The sequence below is a fragment of the Staurois parvus genome, unplaced genomic scaffold (genome assembly GCF_062004578.1).
Source record: "Staurois parvus isolate SC_StPar_1 unplaced genomic scaffold, SC_StPar_1.0 ptg002763l, whole genome shotgun sequence".
Lineage (NCBI taxonomy): Eukaryota > Metazoa > Chordata > Amphibia > Anura > Ranidae > Staurois > Staurois parvus.
The window spans coordinates 42,053-64,719 of record NW_028320559.1 but is presented as its reverse complement, the minus strand read 5'-3'; the positions used below and the strand labels follow the sequence as shown (position 1 = coordinate 64,719).

Below are 22,667 nucleotides of genomic sequence, written 5' to 3'. Positions count from 1 at the left end.
CATTGAAGCAAGTCTTATGAGATTGGGGCCAGCTCTCTATGCGATGGGAAAACCCCTTCAAATGACTGAGACCTGAGGACCACACACTCTCGTGTCCAATCTATCCTATCATCTCACTATGATGAATATTCCATGTAATTTTGTACATTTAGGACACAGAGAAGATCTTGGTCTCTGACCATTGGGTTTTGGTATCACCTTTAGCTGTAGGACACTAGGCAATAAATCAAGAGCACAGCTTGGGGTGGCCCCTAATTGTCGCCAACCCCCCCCCCCCTTCATCTGAAAAAAAAACTGCTTTAAACACCAATGGATGTAATCCTCCATGGAAGCAAGTCTTATGAGATTGGGGCCAGCTCTCTATGTGATGGGAAAACCCCTTCAAGTGTAACCTCAGGATCACCAGCTCTCGTGTCCAATCTATCCTATCATCTCACTATGATGAATTTTCTGTGTAATTTTGTACATTTTGGACACAGTGGAGATCTTGATCCCTGACCATTGTGGTGCCCCAAAGCAGTGCATATTGAGGGGTGGGAAAACCAATAAAAAAAAGGAAGAAATCCCTGCAAACAGAAAGGAAACCAAGGTCCTTACTCCCTGACACTAGGCTAAGAACCAAGTTGCTTTTTTGTAGATGGGGGTTTGGCCACCATGAGCCTCTTGTCCTTAGGCTGTGCTCTTGTATTTTTTACCAGTGCCCTTCTCCAGAAGGTGGTACCAAAACTCAATGGTTACAAATCAAGACCCTTGCTGTGTCCTCCAATGAATGTAAGAGAAAATGTCAGACTTTACTGCAAATAGGAATAGAGCCGATGCATTTCGGGGGACGGGACTCCCCACTTCTTCAGGTCTCCTGGCTTTTCCACACAGGAAGAAACACTTTACAGCACACCTTTGGGTTAATTTACTAAAACTGGAGAGTGCAGAATCTGGTGCCGCTCTGCAAAGAAACCAATCATCTCTCAAAGCTTAATTGAACAAGCTGAAGTTAACAGCTGATTGGCCACCTTGCACAGCTGTACCAGATTTTGCTCTCTCCGGTTTTAGTCAACCCCCTAGTCTCCCAAGTGCTTCTGTGCCAGACGCCCAAAATCATCTCTAAGAGCCGAAGAAGGGGGAGGTTCTACTTCCCCAAAATGCATTGGTGGTACTCAACCCTTTTCTTTCTAAAAAAAATAGGCGCAGTAACTCTCCCCCTTCTGAGTCACTTCTTGTCTCCGCCCCCTACCCACCTCCAAGCACCGTCACTTGGCTCCACCCCCTACCCACCTCCCAGCACCGCTTATTTTAGAGAATACAGAGCCAAGTATCAAGTAATTTGTATGGAATTTGTTTATGATAACAAGAAAAGGAATAAAATAGTTCCCCTGCAGCCAGCAGAATTAGTCCCCCCTCAGCAACAGATTACTCCAGTAACAAAGGACCTCCAAAACAAAATACCATCCCAGCAGCTACAACAGATCTCCCAGCAGCCAGCATTAATAGGCTCTCCAACAGCCAGCAACAATGAGATCCCTCCCTCAACAGTAGCTCACTTCCAGCAACATTTGAGCCTCATGAACAACAGACCTCCCCAGCAACCATAGACCACCACATAAAAATAGATCCCCTTCAGTGACAATAGATCCCCCAGAAGCAACAACAGTAGCAGAGCCATACAAAGCAGTGTGCTTACAGTAAAAAACACACACACAGCAAAACAGCACACAGTTAACCTTTTGATCCCCCCTCATGTTAACCCCTTCCTGCACAGTGCCATTAGTACAGTGTCAGTGCTTTTTATTAGCACTGATCACTGTATTGGTGTCACTGGGGATGTCAGTGACACAAAGTCAGTTCCCCCCACCAGTGTCAGAATTCCCACCACATTCCCGCAATAAATCGCTGCTGGGCAACAATGAGACGACCCCCAAAACAGGAATTGTTTTACAGGTGGAGGTCACTGACATTTCTTTCCCTACTCATCTTTTCTGTTTTTCACTCGGTTTGCATTTGGCTAGGGTCGGTATCACTAGGCTGCTGCGACCGGTGGTACAGGAGCCGGGGCCTGTGAAACAGGAACAGATATGGTGCAGGCCTGAAACCGATTCTCGATCTGCAGACATCTGTCCTGTAATGTGTTTACAGCTTGCGTCAGGGTAGCCAGGTGCCTGCAAACCTCGTCCAACGGGGAGAGTCCTCCTCGAGGCTCAGTCATGGCCTTCTGGTACTGTGAGGGACCGCCGAGCGGCACCACTAGCACTCCACTGGTCAGGCGTGCCCAGAGTGCGGAGTCTAAGCCCCAGGGTACTTGTTCACCAGGGCCCCTGATGGTGGGGATGGACTTGTAGTACCCCGAGACCAGGTCGCCTCTACTGAGCACACCTGTCAGTGGTAGTGGTGTTCGCCAGGGGTTCCAACCAGGGAGAGCCAGATGTGAGGAGGTCGGGTGACCCCGATGGGATGGATGGATGGATGGCGGAGCAAGTGCGTAGTCAGACAGGCCGAGTCGGTAATGTAGAGGACGGTAAGGTACAAGGGAGCAGGCAGAGAATCGTCGGGTCACACGCCAGGTCAGCAACAGGAGGTCAGATCTAATAAGGGGCATCCAGGGAGAGAGGTCAGGCAAGCAAGGGTCTGGGCAGGAGAAATCAGCAAGGTCAAGAGCAATCCGGGTCAAATAACTTACTAGGCACAGGTACAGGAACACAGGAAGCAGGTAAGACCAGAAGGCAACGAAATGACAGCTCAGGGACCTTTAAATATCCCGCCCTGCGCTGCCATTGGTGCCCAGCGGGCGGCCGCGGCTTCTACTGCGCATGCGCGAACTCGAACGCCGCGGCCGGCCCGGACCTAGTGCCCGTGTACTGGGTGGAGCAGTGCGCCTGCGCCGGGCCCATCGCGGCGGGGATCGAGGAGATCCCTGACAATGAGGCCATACCTGGACCCTACAGGGGATGCACAGGCAGTCCAACTCCTCCAGGATGGCACATCAATACGTGCCATCGCCAGAAGGTTTGCTGTGTCTCCCAGCACAGTCTCAAGAACATGGAGGAGATTCCAGGAGACAGGCAGTTCCTCTAGGAGAGCTGGACAGGCCCGTAGAAGGTCCTTAACCCTTCAGCAGGACCGGTATCTACTCCTTTGTGCAAAGAGGAACAGGATAAGCCCTGCCAGAGCCCTACAAAATGACCTCCAGCAGGCCACTGGTGTGAATGTCTCTGACCAAACAATCAGAAACAGACTTCATTAGGGTGGCCTCAGGGCCCAACATCCTCTGGTGGGCCCTGTGCTCACTGCCCGGCACCATAGAGCTGGATTGGCATTTGCCATTGAACACCAGAATTGGCAGGTCCACCACTGGCACCCTGTGCTTTTCACAGATGAGAACAGGTTCCCCCTGAGCACATGTGACAGACGGGAAAGGGTCTGGAGAAGCCGTGGAGAACGTTCTGCTGCCTGTAACATGACCGTTTTGGTGGTGGGTCAGTGATGGTCTGGGGAGGCATATCCATGGAGGGACACACAGACCTCTACAGGCTAGACACTGGCACCCTGACTGCCATTATGTATGGGGATGAAATCCTTGGACCCATTGTCAGACCCTACACTGGTGCAGTGGGTACTGGGTTCCTCCTGGTGCAGTGGGTCTTGGGTTCCTCCTGGTGCAGTGGGTCCTGGGTTCCTCCTGGTGCAGTGGGTCCTGGGTTCCTCCGGGTGCAGTGGGTCCTGGGTTCCTCCTGGTGCAGTGTGTCCTGGGTTCCTCCTGGTGCAGTGGGTCCTGGGTTCCTCCTGGTGCAGTGGGTCCTGGGTCCCTCCTGGTGCACGACAATGCCCGGCCTCATGTGGGGAGAATATGCAGGCAGTTCCTGGAGGATGAAGGAATTGATATCTTTGAATGGCCCCCACGATAACCTGACCTAAATCCAATAGGACACCTCTGGGATGTCATGTTTCTGTCCATCCGATGCCGCCAGGTTGCACCTCAGACTGTCCGGGAGCTCAGTGATGCCCTGCTCCAGATCTGGGAGGAAATCCCCCAGGACACCATCCGTGGTCTCTTTATGAGCCTCCCCCGACGTTGTCAGGCATGCATACCAGCACGTGGGGGCCATACAAACTACTGAGGACCAATGAAATTTCAGCAAAGTGGACTCGCCTGCTGCATCATTTCTTCACTTTCATTTTCGGGGTGTCTGAATTCAGTCCTCTGTAGGTCGATCATTTTCATTTCCATCCAACGATGGGGCGTCCTTATGTTCCTCACCCATCCCCCGTCCATGTCAGTATAGAGATCCAGCAGGAGATTTGTCCCCATTGAGATCTGACGGGTTTTCAAAGTCTTCCTTTAGTTTTTTTGTGCAGTGTATATATATATATATATATATAGTAAATAATGTGAGTCACTGGCTGGCAGGTTTGTGGACAGTACATACGTGTCACCTAGGTCTCTTACCTACACGTGGCGAGGGGCTTCAGGATTTGTGCCTGCAGCGGTCAGAGTAAACATTTTGTTTCCTCAGATGCTACCCCTGATTCACACCAATGCGTTTTTTAGGGCTTTTTGCAGAAACGCACTATACTCCATTTACCATGGTTTCCTATGTTACTATTTTTGAGCTGCTGCGTTTTTAGAAAGGGTCCGGGACTTTTATAAACGCAAAAAGCAGCCTTTTTGCTACAATCGAGATCAACGGAGAAGCTGCTGAAATGCATTAGTGCGTTTTTGCCGCATATTGCGGTTTATTTTACTTGCAAAAAAAATGTGCATTTATTAATGCCATGGGTGCCCGGTTTGCACCGAGTGTGGCAAATCTTTTTATGGCCCACTGGGAACAGCACTCCGTCTACTGTAAAATACCGGATGAGTTAGTACTATACAAACGATACATCGATGACGTGATAATCCTATGGCGGGGTGATGAGGACTCTTTACAAGTATTTCTGCAGTCACTTAACACCAATGACAAGAACATTGTTTTCTCCTGGGAAACTAGTAGGGAAGACATACACTTCTTGGACCTTAACATCTCAATTAAGAATGACAAATTGCTAACCACTACTTATTTTAAAAATGTAGACAGAAATGGCTATATCTCTCTAGACAGTTGCCATTACCCCCAATGGCTCCTTAATATCCCCAAAGGACAATTTGTCCGCCTGCGAAGGAATTGTACTACTGTGGATGACTATAAAGCACAAGTTCAGAAACTAGGGGACAGGTTTGAGCAAAAAGGCTACAACAAGGACTTTATTGTAAGCAAGATGGAGGAGGTAGAACATATGGACAGAACCCAATTACTTAAGGATAAGGAACAAACAAAACAACTAGAGGACTTGGTACCTATTGTTCTAGATTATAACATACACCATAAAAGGATCGAGAAGATTTTCTCGAAATACTGGTCCATTTTACAATCAGATCCAGTCTTGACGAAAGTTATACCTGCTAAACCAAAATTCATCTATAGAAAGGCTCCAAATATTAGAACTCGTCTGGTAAAGAATGTGATTGATCCACCCCAGACTAATCTAAGAACCACGATTATTGACCTAAAAGGGTTCTACCCCTGCAAGACCTGCTATGCATGTAGGGAGACAAAGGGTTTAAATATAAGAAGAAAACAATTTCAGGCAACAACAACAGGAGTGACATATACTATTAAGGATTTTATATCCTGTCAGACAGTAGGTGTAGTATATGGCCTCCAGTGCGAGTGTGGACTTCAATATATTGGCAGAACCAAGAGGCCTATGTGGAAAAGGATCCGAGAACACGTGCAGAATATTAAAAAAGGGCACACCAAACATAGTGTCTCCAAACATTTCGCTATACATCATAAAAGCGACCCAACGAAATTAAAGTTTTGGGGTATAGAGAAATTTAACAACCACTGGAGAGGAAGCAACAAGATTAGAGCCATTAGTCAGGCAGAGTCGAAATGGATCTTCCTGATGAGGTCCCAATACCCGAGAGGTTTGAACGTAGAATTTGACTTAAACTGCTTCATTAGTAATTTCTAAAGTAATGACCAGTGTATTCTCCATCTATGCTCACTTTGGGTTTATTGATGAAGGTTTGGACACTATTAGCCTATGTATGTAACATGACCAAGATATGTGGCGGGTATGGGCCTAGGATGTTGCCTAATTAAGCTATCATGATGATGGTGTACCGTATGCATATGACCTTTCGGGTTTTTCAGTCTATATATATAATTATGTAGATATAAGGTTTTATTATTATAGTGAGTTATCACTTTTGGTATAGATACCCCTACCTTTTACATATGTATTCTTCTTAGTAATACATTTTTTACACATTTTTTCCATATTTTTGACAGTGGTAGGTGTTATTCCATATATTTTACCTGTTGGTACAGAACGGTTCTAAAAAAGAATTTTTTATGTTTATAGTTTCTCTTAAATATCTTTCCTATAATTATCTTTATCCTTACCGATATGATTGTTTTATATATGCCAGGTTTTTGCCTGCATATGATTTTATTATATGTTAGACAAGTTATTATCCCAATAAGACATAATAGGTATCTTTAGACCTGAGAGGGACGGGCCCGTTTAGTCACTAGACATCCCCGATGATTATACACACTAGGTGAGCTTCACTATCATGGCGGTGAAGCTCAGCCCACTTGAATTACTGATTGGCCAGCGATTGAGATAAATAAAGCTCCACCCGGGATGGGCGTTATCCTGATGAAGTCACGTGTATGAGTGAGGTAACGCGTAGATACGCCAGGGGGAGGAGCTTAAACGACTGAACGTTCTGACGTCACATCCGGCGCGGGCGCCATCTTGGTGCACCTGGTCCTGAATACAGTACACCCTCTGAGTGGTGTAAAGGCCTGACTTGTTTTAGAAGCATGTGAGTACGTTTTTCACTTTTTACTGTCTGAATAAAGTGGTTTTACACTATGCAAGCTCTCTTTCCTCATTTGTGATCGTGAGGGAGGGAGACCTATCGATACCACCAACGATCTGCATAGGAGCTAAGAGGAGGAGAAGCCCAATACTGTCATCCGGGGAACCCATCAGCAGAGGGATCCATCCACGCTCAGGGGTATAGAGCGATTATATACCCAAGGCTCGTTGGTCCTGTGGGGCCTGGGCAGGAAGGTGAGGGGGCACTCCACCTGTCTGAGGATTGGCACTTGAGTGTCTGCAGATTGGCACTCCACCTATTTGAGGAGGGGGGCACTCCACCTGTCTGAGGATTGGCATTTGCAGTGCACACCTGCATGACTTCATTTCCCACATGGACACTATTCATGTTATTGTGTTTTAGTCACTTTATTGTGTGTTATCACCTATTTATCACTTATTAGCTACATGTGATAAGTTATTTGTATTACATCTAGGGCTCTTAGGGCATATAAGCGCCGCACTGTGTTCTACTCTCATTCCCTGCATTTATTAATGTTTGTCTAAAAAAGTGAACTTATCCTTTAAAAGAAATGCTAGAGTGCATGGAGCCATAAAAAAACAGATCAAAAGTAAAAGGCAGAGGTGTGAAGCAAGCCTTAGTAAGATCTTGTATAGATCCTGGAGGCTTTGTATGGTTTTGGGTGGAATAAAGCCTCCAGTCCTTGGTTTACCTGTTAGCCAGATCTCTCTAATCAGCCATTTATAGATGTGGGCTGAGTATGGAGAACTCTGCTGTTTGAGAGCCTGAAGCTGGGGAGAAGACTAACTTGTAGCAGAGTACAGGAAGGGTATGTGTGGCTTGTGTTGGGGTATGAGAGATATATATATAGAGTGTAACTTTGTAAAGTATTCCTTAGAAGGAGCTTGTGTTGTGGATTTAGATCTTTTCTTTGATGTTTGGTTCCACTCCCATGATATCACTGGACCATTTTCTTTTTATTCATAAGCTGTGAATCCATGTAATATAGTGGAGATGAGCACTGACTGTGAGGGGGTTGGGTACTGGGGGGCAGATACCTGCTCTTCCTTGCCCGGTTAAAAAATCTGGCACTAGTGTGTGTGTGTATATATATGTACTGCAATCGGCACAAACTGTCTTAAATTATTTTTTTAATTATAAACTGGGGTGCTTGTTCACTTGGAGGGCTTTCATATAAGTCCCCCATATCCATGGGTCCAGGGATGTGGGAAGGAGGCCCTTGTGATCAATATGGGGACAAGGTGCTTTGCTAGAAGGGTGTTCCGAATGGGTCAGGCAAGTGGACTGGTATGGTTCAGAAGGGGGGTACATGCTCACTGCCCCCTTCCCTGGAAAGCCAGGCTGCATGCTTGGGAAGTGGGTCTGAAAAGGATTTTGGGATTACCCTATGCTTTTTACACTTTTAAAATCTATGCCAGACTCCTATCTAGGATAAAGATTTGGCATGGAAATTGTATAGGGTTTTTTTTTTTCTTACAAAAGAGAAGGGTTGGGGAGAGGTGCCAAGCCACTAACAGTGTAGCAAATTTTATTAAATTTAAAAAAGGGTATAAAATACAGTAATTATGCACTCAGACATCACTGATAAAAGCATTGGATTGAGCTCCAAAAGATGACTCCAGTCCATCAGTACCACTGTCAGGAGCCCTGTGGAACCAAAGCCGGGATCCAAGCAAGTTGCCCGGGGAGCTCCAGCTGGAGACCAGATCTGTTGGAGAGCTGACCAAGGAGCTGTTAAATGTCTGGGGTGCTGTGTCCAATCGGAATGTGTTTCGGAAGCCAAATCGCACCACCTTCATCAGCTGGGTTCATTTGGCCTCCAATGTCCTCCCTGGATGTTTGACAGCTCTCCAACAGATCTGGTCTCCAGCTGGAGCTCCCCAGGCGGCTTGCTTGGATCCCTGCTTTGGCTTCACATGGCTCCTGACAGTGGCACTGATGTGAACTGGACTGGCGTCTTCCAACAGTAGTATCTGTGAGGGCATAATTATTGAATGTTATACTTTTTTTTTTTTTTTCTTGGCTCCTCTCCCCATCTCTGTTTTGTAGCGTCTAGGTTCTCAGCCTGCTTAGAAGGCAGCCTTCCCCAGCCAGTGGTGGTAGCAACAAACTATTAACCCTTACCTCTGGGATTATATTTTGTATGTATAATTTTTTTTCGTTGTGTATATTTAAAGTGGATGTACCATTACACACAAATGGTTGATGGTTGTATTACCTATATGCAGTTTTGTAGATCCACATGTTGATGATTTTCAATTATAAGTCATACATACACTCCAAGTTTGCATGAGATCTAGCATGTGTGTGTGTTCCTCTCTACGGTGCACCATAACCAAGAACCATGCAGCTGCTGGAATCCTTGCAACCAATGATTTAATTGGTTGCTAGGATGCCAGCATGTTGGTTAAGGGTGTCATTGGTTGCTAGGACACATGGCATTATTGGTTACTAGAATGTAGGTGGCTCCTTGCATCCTCCTAGCAACCAAAGATGCATGCTGCCTGCACAGCAGGAAGTAGTGAGACTAAATGAATGGCTTCTGGCTACAGCCAGAGGTTTGATTTAGTGGGTGATCACCCTAGTCAGTTCATAAATGGTGAATAACCAAAGTCTGCATATATCCCGGGTAAAGAACTCATTCTTTACATGCACGCAGGTAAATGGGGGGTCCTAACCCCTTACCTGTCTTTTATAGTGGTGTTTGGAAATCCAGTTGTAGAGAGGCGATCAAAACACGAGCAGGAAGTGCTTGAGTTTTTAGAAAGCCCATTACCTGCTCCAAAGTGGCACAGAAATACTCTTTGCATTTCCTAAACTAACTCCCATATTTCACTTAATGTTTCATGCATTTAGAATCCCCTGTTTTTTACAACTTTTTTTTATTTATTTTAGATTGGAGTTCCGAAACACTCTGGGTCTGCTGTCTTCTCCAATGGTCAATCTTCTATTGCTGTGAGCCATGATTGCCCTTGGAGTCTTCCTCGTTTTTGGTTTTAATTTAGTCCAGGGTCAATTCCCACGAGCCTGCACCACAGATATTGCAATTCAGACAAAAATCTGTTGCCCGCTTTGGAAGGATGGCAGCCCCTGTGGTTCCAACTCAGGCCGCGGCAGATGCCGTAACCGGATTACAATTACCCCTTTTGCAGCTGGCACAGTGCCCCAATATGACGACGACCGCCTGGACTGGCCACATTTTTACTATAACTCCACTTGCGAGTGCTTCAAAGACTACAGAGGCTATGACTGCGGTGACTGTAAGTACGGGTATTTTGGAGAACAATGTGACCGCAAAAACACCGTTGTGCGCAAAGAAATTCGAGAACTTTCTTTTCTGGAAAGGAAAAAATTCTTCAGCTACTTGGCACTGGCCAAAACCACAATAAGTCAAAATTTTGTCATCTTATACACTGGAGACCGCCATCACAAGGACACGTACCGCTTTATTGATGCCTTCATCTATGATGTTTTTTCTTGGATCCATTACTACTCCACAAAACCACTTCTGTTAGCTGGGGACTTTCTTTTGACCAGAAACTATGCCCATCAAGGTCCAGCTTTTCCCGGTTGGCATCGGCTGGGCCTCCTCTTCCTAGAGAGACAAATTCAGCTCTTGACAGGGGATAAAAACTTTGCCCTTCCTTATTGGGACTGGCGAGGAGAGAAAAAATGCTCCATCTGTAACGATGACTTCTTCGGGGATAATGACGTGCAAGGGTTTATCAGTAGATACTCCCATTTTGCCACTTGGAAGGTAGGTGGGGAACCTTTCTCAGGTTTGTACTGCTCTTCAGGGCTCTGTTAGAGAAACTTCCCCTCACTTTGTTGGCATCTTCCTCAAAAGCAAACTGCTTGTGCTGTTGAATTTGTCCTTGCTTAGGTCTTAGTCTAAAATATTGTCACCATGACCATTAACAATGGGCAATCTCTAAAGTGGAGCATTCACATCTGCATTGCTTTCCCCAGTTTTGCACAGAGCAAGGATCTATATGGAAACCCTTGTCAATCTGTTAGAAATTTGGACCAGACCTGTAGACAGGTAGTCTCTATTTTCCAGAACAGGTGACGCTGGACTGCAGCGGCAATGCCGAGGGGAGGAAGTGTAGAGACATTGGGTTTCTGGCTTCCTCTGTCTGAAAGGACCGTGATCTGGTTGGATGCTCTTGTCCCATGTGGCCCTGGTGGCAGGGCTGCCACGGGGCACCATACAGCCAACCTGATGGGGTGCACCCCAGAAAAATAATAGTTTTTTACTATGCTTCAGTTATGAATGAATACAGTGACTGATTGGTACCTTGTTCATTTAGGAAAGGAAGGGGCTGGTAAATGACAGCACTGAGGGGGTGGGGGCACACAGGGGATGGCTGGGCAGCAGCAAGGGGGGGGGGACATATGGTGCACAGGGAGAGTGATGGGTCTTGCGGGGGGGAGGGGTTGATAATTACTGGGACTGACCCCTGAATGGCTTTCTGCAGCAGCTGAAAGCCAGTGGGAGGAAAAGAAGCTAGCTTCAGCTGCTGCAGAGTCATACAGGGGATTGGTTCCCCCCCACCATGCCTATCACCCTCCCTGCCCACATCTGGCTTTTCCAGCTGCCAGGGCCCTTTACAGGAGGACTGGTGTTTCTCCGTTATCCATGGTCCTGCCTGATGGCCATCTTAGGTCAAGCAGAGTTTAAGTCTCTTCCCACAGGTTTTGGCATGCTTTGTGAGTGGCTAGCATAGGGACAGGTTCCCTGTCAGTCAGCACTACCAATTGGGAAAAGTTCCAGTGAAGGAGGGAGAGAGTAGGGACTGTTTACCTTCTCAGGAAGCTTCCCCTTTTTGGTTGGATTCGCCAGGCTGTACTTCGCTTCTCATTGTGGACAACTGAGTCTACAAACCAGTCTCTGCATTGAGCTGTTGTAAGTGATATTGGTCAGGTTAGCCCTCCTGTCAGGCCTGGTCATACTGTTGAACTACTTGTAAAATACATTGTTTTTAGCAAATCAGGACTCTGTATACTTTCTACCCGCTGGACCTGCCCACCACACCCGCTGCACCTACCCAACACCCCTGAATATTGTTGATTGCAGCATAGCATATAACCATAATGGCCAGTTGTAAATACATGGTTTGACCATTTTGCAGCATGCACAAAGGCCTGATGGTGCTAATAAAGACTTGGGATGAAGTTCAATACCAGCAATGAGCAGGTTTTGTCCAACCTAATTTCCTGACCCCAGACAGGCTTTTAGCTGAATGGGAACATATCCCCACAGATCCCAAATCTTGAGTCTTTCCAGAAGGGTTGAGGCTGTTGGGAGTCAGTGGCATGGCCAGCACCGTAATACCCATGGTTATGGGATGTCCAAAAACCTGTAATGGTCAAGTATCCGGTGGATTTGGAAAGGAGGATTTGTGCTAGTAGGAATGATTGTGGGGTGCTAGGAGGGGAAATTTGGGGGGCAGGATTACTGCAAGGGGATTTGGGGGCACATTTGCTGGGAGAAGCAGATTTGTACTAGAGGGTGTTTTGAGGGTGTAGTTTTTTTTTTTTTTTTTTTAACTTTCAAAGGAACCTTTTGCCTAGGGGGTAAGTGTGAAGATTGGTGTACCTGGGGGGGGGGGGTGGATTTTCACCAACTGTAGCAGAACTGTGCCAGCCTGTGTTGAGTATTTCCTTTAGGACCCCCCCCCCCCCCCCTAAGCCAATACACAAACATACATCCCATGCAAGACACACAATAGAACAATGGGAGGGGACCACATGGTTTTAAATCAGCAACCCCCCCCACCCTAATAGGACAGATCACCCTGTACCCCTAACAGGCACAGGGTGATTTGCACATAATAGGGATATGGGGAGCTGTGTACCCTGGGCCCCCACTCAAAGTGATTCCCATCATGCCAACAATGCTTCTACATTGGGGGGGGGGTTTGACATCTTCACCCAGGCCACTAGCTTGCCTTGTCCCAGCACTGTGAGCGGCTGTCCTGCTACACTGAATGCAGGAGGTTGGCTACTTGGCACAATTTGAAGAGAGACTTGAAAAAGGGGGGACCATACCGCAGAAACATTGTCTAGGCAACAGGTGTACAAATCTGTTCCCCCTTCCCCCATTCTGTTAGCTGTGCCAGCTCTGTGAATAGCCAGGGGGCATGCATGGTAGGTCAAGCTCAGTCTCAGTGGCGGGGGCTCAGAAGCTTTGGCAGCTTACTCCAACTCCATTCATCTTGTGAGTGGGCTCCATCCTAATGGAGGACTTTTTCATCCGCTGGGAGAGGTAGCATCTAAGAGGCAGTGGTTGTACAAGTCCGCATACAGAATATCTTAATGTCAGTGCAATCATTTTTAAGGTGGTGTTTTGATAACATCTACCACAATGGGGCGATCGGACTCTCTAGATTTTGTTTATCCAGTGTCCATTACCAGCTGGAATCTGCAGCTACAAGTGTATACCTATACCAGGGGTGGACTGACCATTTCAAAACTCGGGCACTGCCTGAGTGCCTGGGGTCAGTAGGGGGGCCCCATGAGATGCCCCTGGTACTTAGGCTTTTTTGAGTTTGAGCAAGGACACAGGGGCCCCATGATCCCCCTATTGGCCCGGGGGCCCCATGAGTTGTCAGTCCGCCCCTGACCTCCACATACAGGGCCAATGACTGAATTCATTGGACTATGGCAATGTGCACACTGGCCCGGTGGTGGTTTTGATTGCTACCATTCAGAGTGCTTTGCATCTTCAATCAATGCAAAGCATTCTCTGATTTGACCAGGTGAAGCGCATGGCTGTACATACACTTGGCTATACATGGGCACTGGAATTTAACATAAAAATGGGAGTATTTAAAAATTCATCAAACAAGCATTCATCTCTCTAACGAGGCTCTTTCCCTTAGTCTATTTGCAGCGGGTACAACTATATTGATGTTTACTGCCTGAGTGCTGTAGACTATAATCAGATGGAAAGACTACACAGGAAGCCTGGAGTTGAAAATGGAACCTTCCTACCCACCTTCCAAGATGTAGAGGACACGCTGAAATGGGAAGCCTTTGACACCATTCCCTACTACAGGACCTCAAAGAAAAGCTTCCGTAATGCTTTAGAAGGTCAGCAAACAGTATATTAACCTCCCCTATATAAAAAAAAAAAGTTGGCTTGTTACAATGTCACTGTTGGGGATCTCGCCTTATTCCCTGTCTTGGGGAGATTTACAAAAACTGGAGCCCTCTGAATCGGGTGCAGCTGTGCACGGTAGCCAATCGGCTTCTAACTTCAGCTTGTTTAACAGCTTCCAGTCTGGACGCTTCCCCCCCCCCCCCCCCCCTTCCTGTCCAGGCCAATTTTCAGCTTTCAGCGCTATCACACTTTGAATGACAATTGCGCGGTCATGCAACACTGTACCATTATTATTTATTATTATTATTATTATTATTATTATTATTATTATTTATTTATTTTTTTTTATTTTGCCTTTCTTGAGACTAAGCTTTATTTTGGTGGTATTTATTCAAAACTGGGAATTTTTTTTTTTTTTTTCTTATAAAATTTTGCATATACTTCATAAATCTTGGCCAAAATTTATTCTGTTTTTATCTTTTTAGTAAAAAAAATAACCCAAATTAGTTTATAACCAAAAATTATATCTATTTTACATTTTTATTTTTTTACATACTGTCACCCTAGCAGTACAGTGTCAAAAAAGCAACACAAACAATGTTGGGCAAAGCCTCTTCCTTATCAGACATTAAACAATGTAGACCTGATGGTTGAAGCGTCTTTTTCCCATTTTGGCTGAAATGTCATTGCAGCAACTGAAAATGGTACTCGGTAGTTTGTATGGCCCCCACATGCTTGTATGCCTCAACGTCTGGACATGAAACGGTGTCCTGGGGGATTTCCTCCCACATCTGGACCAGGGCATCACTGAGCTCCTGGACAGTCTAAGGTGTAACTTGGTGACGTCGGATGGACCAAAACATAACATCCCAGATGTGTTCTATTGGATTTAGGTCAGGTGAGCGTGGGGGCCATTCAATGGTATCAATTCCTTCATCCTCCAGGAAATGCCTGCATACTCTTGCCACATGAGGCCGGGCATTGTCATGCACCAGGAGGAACACAGGACCTACTTGAGTGATGTGGTCTTGGCCTCTAATGAAGGCCCAATTTGAGCTGCTTTTGTTTTCCTGTTACTCGTGATTCCTAAAGGACTTGGATTCTTGATGGTGGTTTTGGCCCTCATTTATGTATGGATTTTTAAATTTGGGTCTCCTCTTTATCATGGGGAACCCCAGATTTGTAGAGTGCTGCTGAATCCAAGCTCCTATGTTCAATTAATGACCCAGTTTGCTGTTTCAAAGAGCTGAACCGAGCACCTCTCCTAAATCACCTTCAGATAAGACAAGTGCCCAAAGTTCTGTACCCTGTCCAAAACTAAAAAATAAACTCAACGGTGATATGTTGAGTAAAGGACCCAACAGTATAGAAATGCATGTGCCTGAACCTGTAAAATCACAGGGGGCCCCATTAAAAACTTGGGTAACCAATGTAACATGGACCAATGCTATCTGGCCATTGCAAAGTAAGGTTTTTTTGCTAATTCTTTATTGGCTTCTGATACTAAAAACATGAGGTGTGTGTGTGTGTGTGTGTGTGTGTGTGTGTGTGTGTGTGTGTGTGTACTAATTTCATACATATTCAAAGCAATTGTATCAATCTAGATCTCCATGCTTTTTATTTTGTTGGGGAAAAAATTGCCATGGCTACTTTGGAATAAGGGCAGGTGATTCATGTAGCATTTACTTCCTGGAATCAATCTGTCCTTGGCTCAGGCATGCAGGTAGGATGTGCTTGGCTGAGAGGCCCCACTCAAGATGGAAGGAAGGAAAAATGCCCATGAAGACTCCCTGGTATGGCATATTTTTTTGCCTAGGCTAGAAATCAGAAAGCAACTGAAGAAATGTGAAAAAAATAGTAAAGATAGGCAGGAGGATTTTATTTTTATTAAGTCTTTCAGCGTACAAATTAAAATGGTTAAGGTTGATGAATTTAGTCCCACTTTTGGTAAAGACATGGGAGCTGGAACGAAAAATGTAACCAGATATTGCCTTATGATCTTTTGTAGGCTTCTTGAACCCAGCAGATGGCACGACCCTGCGGCGTAGCATGCATAACCAGGTCCATATCTTTATGGGTGGGACGATGTCTGAGGTTCCAATCTCCAGCAATGATCCCATCTTTGTACTTCACCATGCTTTTATTGACAAGTAAGTGTGGTGGTTGGTTTGTCACTAAATCTGTTACATCAAAGATGAGCAACTTGCTAGAAAGATGGGCCTTCTACTATGGCCTATGACATCACAAAGGGTCCCCTATAATCAGTATTTGTAATGCTACAGAAAATTGGGCTGTACACTTAATGGGTGGTTAGAGGAGACAGACTGGAGACATGTTATATCCCTTAGATAAGGGGTGGGTAACTGTGGCCCTCCAGCTGTAGAACTAGTCCCATCATGCCTCTGCCTTTGGGAGTCATGCTTGTAACTGTCGGTTTTGCAATGCCTCATGGGACTTGTAGTTCTACAACAGCTGGAGGGCCACAGTTGCCCACCCCTGCCATAGATTATACAATTTCCTTTAATTCCTATAATTGCTTGATTGTCGCCAGGAATCCCTCCCACCAGTGCTATTCTGTTCTACCGGCAGAGAGCCTTCTCTGCCGGCATCACTGTGATCTCTACTGCTGACTATAATTGCTGGTAGTGATGCATGGGGGGGGGGGGAACTCCATCATTCTGGTTGTACTGAAGATATCGATGGGTCAACTTCAATACAACCAGCCTGTCCATAGATGGGTCACATTTTGCCTAGTACCCGCTGAACCGGTTGTGATTTGATCCAGCTATGGCTGGTTTTAGAGATTATGGTCATTACAGGGCCTTTTTTAGAGAATTTCTTAACTCCCACTGCTGATGAGCATGAGCACTGCAGTGATGTAGGTAGACGTGTAGAACAAAAAATTTAGTTTGTTTCCATTTTGATAAGTTGCTAATTTAGTTGGTTGCGTTCATAAGTTTTGAAATTTGAATTTCAAAAGACAGCTATAGTCTCCTATTCCTTTTCTATTAAATGTTGGTCTAATCTATTTTCTATTCTGTTCTCTGAAATTTGAATTTTAGAAAAGGCTCTCTTCTTGGCCCTCTGTGGCTCTCTTCTTGGCCCTCTGTGGCTCTCTTCTTGGCCCTCTGTGGCTCTCTTCTTGGCCCTCTGTGGCGGTTTTGTTTTCTTCAAATTTTGAAAGATGGCTATAATTTTTATTTAAAGGAAATCCGTATTTACATTTGACATTTTGTTCAAAATGTCCGACTCTCCAAAATAAAAATTGTCAATTTTCAATTCGGAACAAAATGAACCACACAGGTCAATGTAAGGGTCAGAGTAAGAAACCACCATAGGGGGAAACTCTGGCTTCAAAAACACCAGAAATGTAGAATTCTGAAGTGATTTCCTGGGCTTGGGAGCCCTCCTACTAGCCTTGGGCATTGTGGGTCACCTAAAGGATGGCTTCTGGTATCATAAAAGTTAAATTTTCCTAATTAAAGTGTTTATTTTATATATAAATATTCTGGTTGTGTACATTGCTTAAAGTCCATAAAATATTTGTAGGATCTTCGAGGAATGGCTTCGCAGACGCAAGGCAACACCAGACATGTACCCTGATAATGAAGAACTAGGTCACGGTCGTGACGATTGCTGCACTCCGTACTTTCCTTGTTACAGGAACAAAGACCTCCTTCGCACCTCCGACAAATTTGGGTACACCTACTCTAAATACCAGGGGTTGTAACTCCCTTGAAGTAAGTCTTGAGGTTGGGATCTGCCATTTTGTGATGGAAACCCTGTCAAATGACTCTGATCTCAAGACCACAACAAGATCTCATGGAGTTTGTTCAGCAGGTTCACCTCCAAATGATCTCTATTGGCTTTTGAGCGTTATTTATGTTAAAAAGAAAATATATAACTTTAATAAAAAAAATTAAATGACATTAATGGTGTCTTGTATTTATCTGAAAATGCCACTTAATTGGCTGTAATTGTGATCCAGTAACTTCTACACCAGCCCATGGGAATGCTGGGGCACATGAACCAAAGCTATCTTTAAAATTCTGATTTGTACTCTTCAAAGTGAAACAAAATTCCTTTTTTAAAAGAATTTTTCATTTTTATGTTTTACTTTGAAATTCTCCAAGCATGTTTAACCACTTCAAGGCCAGACACTTCTACCCCCTTCCTGTCCAGGCCAGCTTTCAGCGCTATCACTTTGACAATTGCACGGTCATGCAACACTGAACCCATATGAATTTTTTTAGCACTTTGAGACCAACAACTTTATTTTGGTAGTATGTATTCACCACTGGGACTTTTTTTGCTATAAATGAAAGTCCAAAATTTTGGGAAGTTTCTTATAAAATTTTGTAAATCTTGGCCAAAATTGATCTCCGTTATCTTTTTTGTGTAAAAAAAAAAAAAAAAAAAAAAAAAAAAAAAAAAAAAAACCCAAGTTGGCGTATATAACCAAAAATGTTCAAATTTTTTTATTTTTTTTAACTTTTTATATACGATCATCCTAGCAGTACAGTCACCATGGTGAGACTGTACTACTTGTGGGGGGTGATGAATTTTTTTTTTTACACTGATTGCTTTTACAGCCTTTATGGGTGTAAAAGCAATCATTTCTCTGGCTGCATTCCTGCAGCCACTGGCCAATACTATCGGCTAAGATTGGTCACAGCTTGTCACATGGTTCAAGGCTGATGTGACCTCTGTTTATTACGTCAGAAATCTGTGAATGATCACAATGTCAGAAGTGACATCTTGCTTACTAATCTTGTGATCACTGATTAGCCAATCAGTGATCACACGATCAGGACCTCACAGGTCCCATACAACAATCCTCCAGGCACCGGATTGTGGTGCTGCAAGCTCCCAGGGAGCACACAAGTGGGGAGACCTTTTTTATAAACAGCCACCCACCCCTGCACTGCTCCCATCCAGCCTTTTATATACATGGGTTGGGCTGGAAGTGGTTAAAATGGTTCTAAAGGCTCAAGATTTGTGTGGGACTTTTAATTAAAAAAAATATTTGAAGGTAAAAACCTGGGCTGAGCCATGGCTGTCTGGCTCAGGAATGACCTGGCTTGGGTGCCCCAGAGCAAGCTGTTTGCTTTGAGGGCACTTGGCAGGAGCCAGGAGTACCAGCTGTGGAGCTCAGGATTGGGGCTGCTCTGTACAAAGCTACACACAGCAGGTAAGTATGACACGCATGTTAATCAGTGATCACATGTAGACTATTAAGCAAGATGTCACTTCTGACATTGCTTACTACGTGTGAATGATGATCAGAGATCACATGGTACAGGGCTATTCACAACAGCCTTTCATCATGTGACAAGCTGTAACCAATCACAGAACACTGTAGTTCTCAATGGCTGCAAGAATGCAGCCAGAGAGAAATTATTGCTTTTACACCCATAAAGGCTGTAAAAGCAATCCAGTGTGTAAAAAGAGAAAAAAAAAAAAATCAAATCGCCCCCCCCACAAGTAGTAGTGTCACCATGGTGACACTGTACTGCTAGGGTGGCAGTATGTAAAATAAAACCCCCACAAATAATAAATTAAAAAAATAATTTTTGGTTATAAACTAACTTGGTTTTTATTAAATAACTGAATAGTTGACCAAGACTTATGATGAAATATAATTTATTTGCAAAATTTTATAACTTTTTTTTTTTCCCAAAATTTTTGGACACTTTCATTTTATATAGCAAAAATCCCAGCGGTGAATAAATAACACAAAGCTTTATCTGTATTAAAAAAAATTGCTAAATTCATATCGGTATAATGTTGCGTGACTGCGTAATTGTCAATCAAAGTGGGATAGTGCTGAAAGTTGAAAATTGTCCTGGACAGGAAAGGGGTGAAAGTGTCCGGACTTGAAGTGGTTATTCACTGCAATCTAAGATGTTTTGACAAGGTTCCAACAGAAGGTCCCCTGTTTCACTAGGGGACAAACCCTGGATCATGTATATACAAATGTGGCTGATGTTTACAGAGTTGCACCCTTTCCTCACCTTAGCCAACAGGAACAATGGAAGATGATCTGATTGGCCAAGTACTCTCCAGTTTTCAAATGTGTGAGTCCCAAAGTCAGGACTGTTAAAATTGGGCTGAGGTCGCTCTCCAGTAGCAGTTCACACATACAGATTGCAGAAAATCTGCTACACAGGCCACCATTGATTGAGTCACCAATATCAACACCTACCCCAACTTTGTCCTTAATTACATCAATGGGTGTGTGGATAAGGTGACTACAGAAGAACCGGACCCCGACTGCACTAGGGTATTTCTGTTAGACTCCCGCTTCCCTGTCCGATCACAGATCCACGGACACCACCGCTGACCATACAAGATGAGACAGCACCAGACTTGTATGAAAGACAGGAAATAGACTGCTTTATTTTAACATAGATACATACACAGGGCGGGGAAATACACACCCAGACAGAAAACACATTCATCAGCAGGCCGTCCCATCAGAGGGAAGGGCTGCCAGAACCCCCCCCCCCCCCCCCCGCACACCAAGCCAGTACAAACACATATATCCCATAATAGTATGCTCCCAAGCAAGACACAAAAGAACAATGGGATGCAGCCACATGGCAGTGAACAATGAACACCCCCCCACACCAATATTAGAACATTCTACCCTGTACTCCTAACAGGGAGGAGAGGGAGGCTGCTGGAACACCCACACCCACCAAGCCAATACACAAACATACATCCTATAATTTGCTCCCATGCAAGACACACAATAGAACAATGGGATGGAACCACATGGCATTAAATCAACAAACCCCCTCACCCCCCCACCCTAATAGGACAGATCACCCTGTACCCCTAACAGGCACAGGGTGACTTGCACATAATAGGGATATGGGTATCTGAGACAGGGGTCTCCCCACCTCTCCAAAGAGGGATGTGTTCAATGGGGCCCCCCCACCCAAAGTGACTCCTGTCACAAGAACATCATGATGTTTTCTAATCAGAAGTACTTAATGAATGGGGAGGTTCATCTCCTGCTCAAAGAACGCAACACAGCCTTTGGTTCTGGCTACACCGTAAGCCTCCCGGTCTCCAGACCTAATCTGAAGAGGGGAATATGTAAGGCAAAATACACAAACAGCGGATTGAGGAATATTTCAACTCCGCAGATCCTCGACGCATGTGGCAAGGAATACTGGCTATTACTGACCAGAATTCACCCAACAGAACACCTTCAACCAGCTCTGCCTCGCTCCCCGATGAGTTCATTCTGTTTTACGCTCGCTTTGAAAAGGGGTATATGGAGTCCATGCTCAAAGCTGAGCTGTTACCAGGTGAGCAGCCACTCACTTTCCCAATATTGGGCAGGGTGAATGCATCGAAAGCAGCCGGCCCTGACGGCATCTCTGGCCGTGTACTCAGTGCATGTGCAGTGCAGCTGGCTGAGGTCTTTACAGGTATTTTCAATCTGTCTTTGGCCCAGTCAATTGTTCCCACGAGCTTCAAGTCTGCTACCATCGTGCCAGTGCCAAAGCATTCCATTGCAACAGATTTAGGTCATTTTCGTCCTGTTGCACTCACCCTGTCATCACAAAGTGCTTTGAAAGATTGGTCCTCATCCATCTTAAAGCCTGTCTGCCTATCACGTACCTGGTGACAGAGGCCAATGGAGTGAGGGCTTCGTTCCAGACTCCCCTGAAAGTGGGACAGCAGGAGTCAGGCCCAGAGTAGCACAGGTCACCTGTGGGAGTGCTCGTTGGTGGTCCACCCAGGAGCACGGCTGATGCGCTGAGATGAGGTCTGCAGGCAGGGGGCTCCTGTGCGAGGTATGCAGGTCTTCCAGAGAACAGAGGATCACAGGAGAACCAGTTCGAGCCAAAGTCGGGTGCCAGGTGGGGATTGGAGCAGATGTAGTCAAAAGGGATAGCCTTTAACCCCTCGCCTACTGGGCACCTCTACCCCCCTTCCGGTCCAGGCCAATTTTCAGCTTTCAGCGCTGTTGCACTTTGAATGACAATTGCGCAGTCATGCAACACTGTACCCATATGAAATTTTTATAATTTTTTTTATCACAAATAGAGCTTTCTTTTGGCGGTATGTACTCCCCGCTGGGTGTTTTACTTTTTGTGCTGTAAACAAAAAAGAGCAGAATATTTGATAAAAAAAGTTTCTTTGTTTCTATTATAAAATTTTGCAAGCTGGTAATTTTTTTCCTTCACTGATGTGCGTTGATGAGGCAGCACTGATGGGCACTGATAGGCAGCACTGATGGGCGGCACTGATAGGCAGCACTGATGGGCACTAATAGGTGGCACTGATAGGCGGCACTGATGGGTACTGATAGGCAGCACTGATGGGCACTAATAGGCGGCACGGATGGGCACTGATAGGCGGCACTAATGAGGTGGCACTGCTGGGCAACACTAATGAGGCGGCACTGCTGGGCACTGACTGGCGGCACTGCTGGGCGTCACTGACTGGTGGCACTGCTGGGCACCGATCATCAGGCCACTGATCATCAGTGCCCTGATGATTGGTGCCGATCCCTGCTCTGACAACTGCTGCGACAACTGCTCTGACAGCGTAAGGAAAGTGCAGCCGAGAACCGGCAATTGCATTTTCCGGTGATCAGTGTGTCATTGGACACGGCTGATCACATGGTAAAAGGTT

General features: G+C 45.4%; 1 protein-coding gene across 1 annotated transcript; it reads left to right on the top strand.

Annotated features, from left to right (window-relative positions):
• The first annotated feature begins 9,869 nt into the window (after positions 1-9,869).
• Positions 9,870-17,941, top strand: LOC149429167 (tyrosinase-like). The gene is made up of 4 exons (XM_089666656.1): positions 9,870-10,664; positions 13,792-14,002; positions 16,021-16,162; positions 17,562-17,941. Exons 1-4 carry the CDS (start codon positions 9,870-9,872, stop codon positions 17,740-17,742), a joined length of 1,329 nt encoding a protein of 442 aa, XP_089522782.1. The 3' UTR covers positions 17,743-17,941.
• The last annotated feature ends 4,726 nt before the right edge of the window (positions 17,942-22,667 follow it).

Excerpts from the sequence above, each read along its gene's own strand:
- LOC149429167 (XM_089666656.1), top strand. The coding sequence starts at position 9,870 with ATGATTGCCCTTGGAGTCTTCCTCGTTTTTGGTTTTAATTTAGTCCAG. Across the intron at positions 10,665-13,791 it reads CCCATTTTGCCACTTGGAAG|TCTATTTGCAGCGGGTACAA; the intron begins GTAGGTGGGGAA and ends TCTTTCCCTTAG. Across the intron at positions 14,003-16,020 it reads CTTCCGTAATGCTTTAGAAG|GCTTCTTGAACCCAGCAGAT; the intron begins GTCAGCAAACAG and ends GATCTTTTGTAG.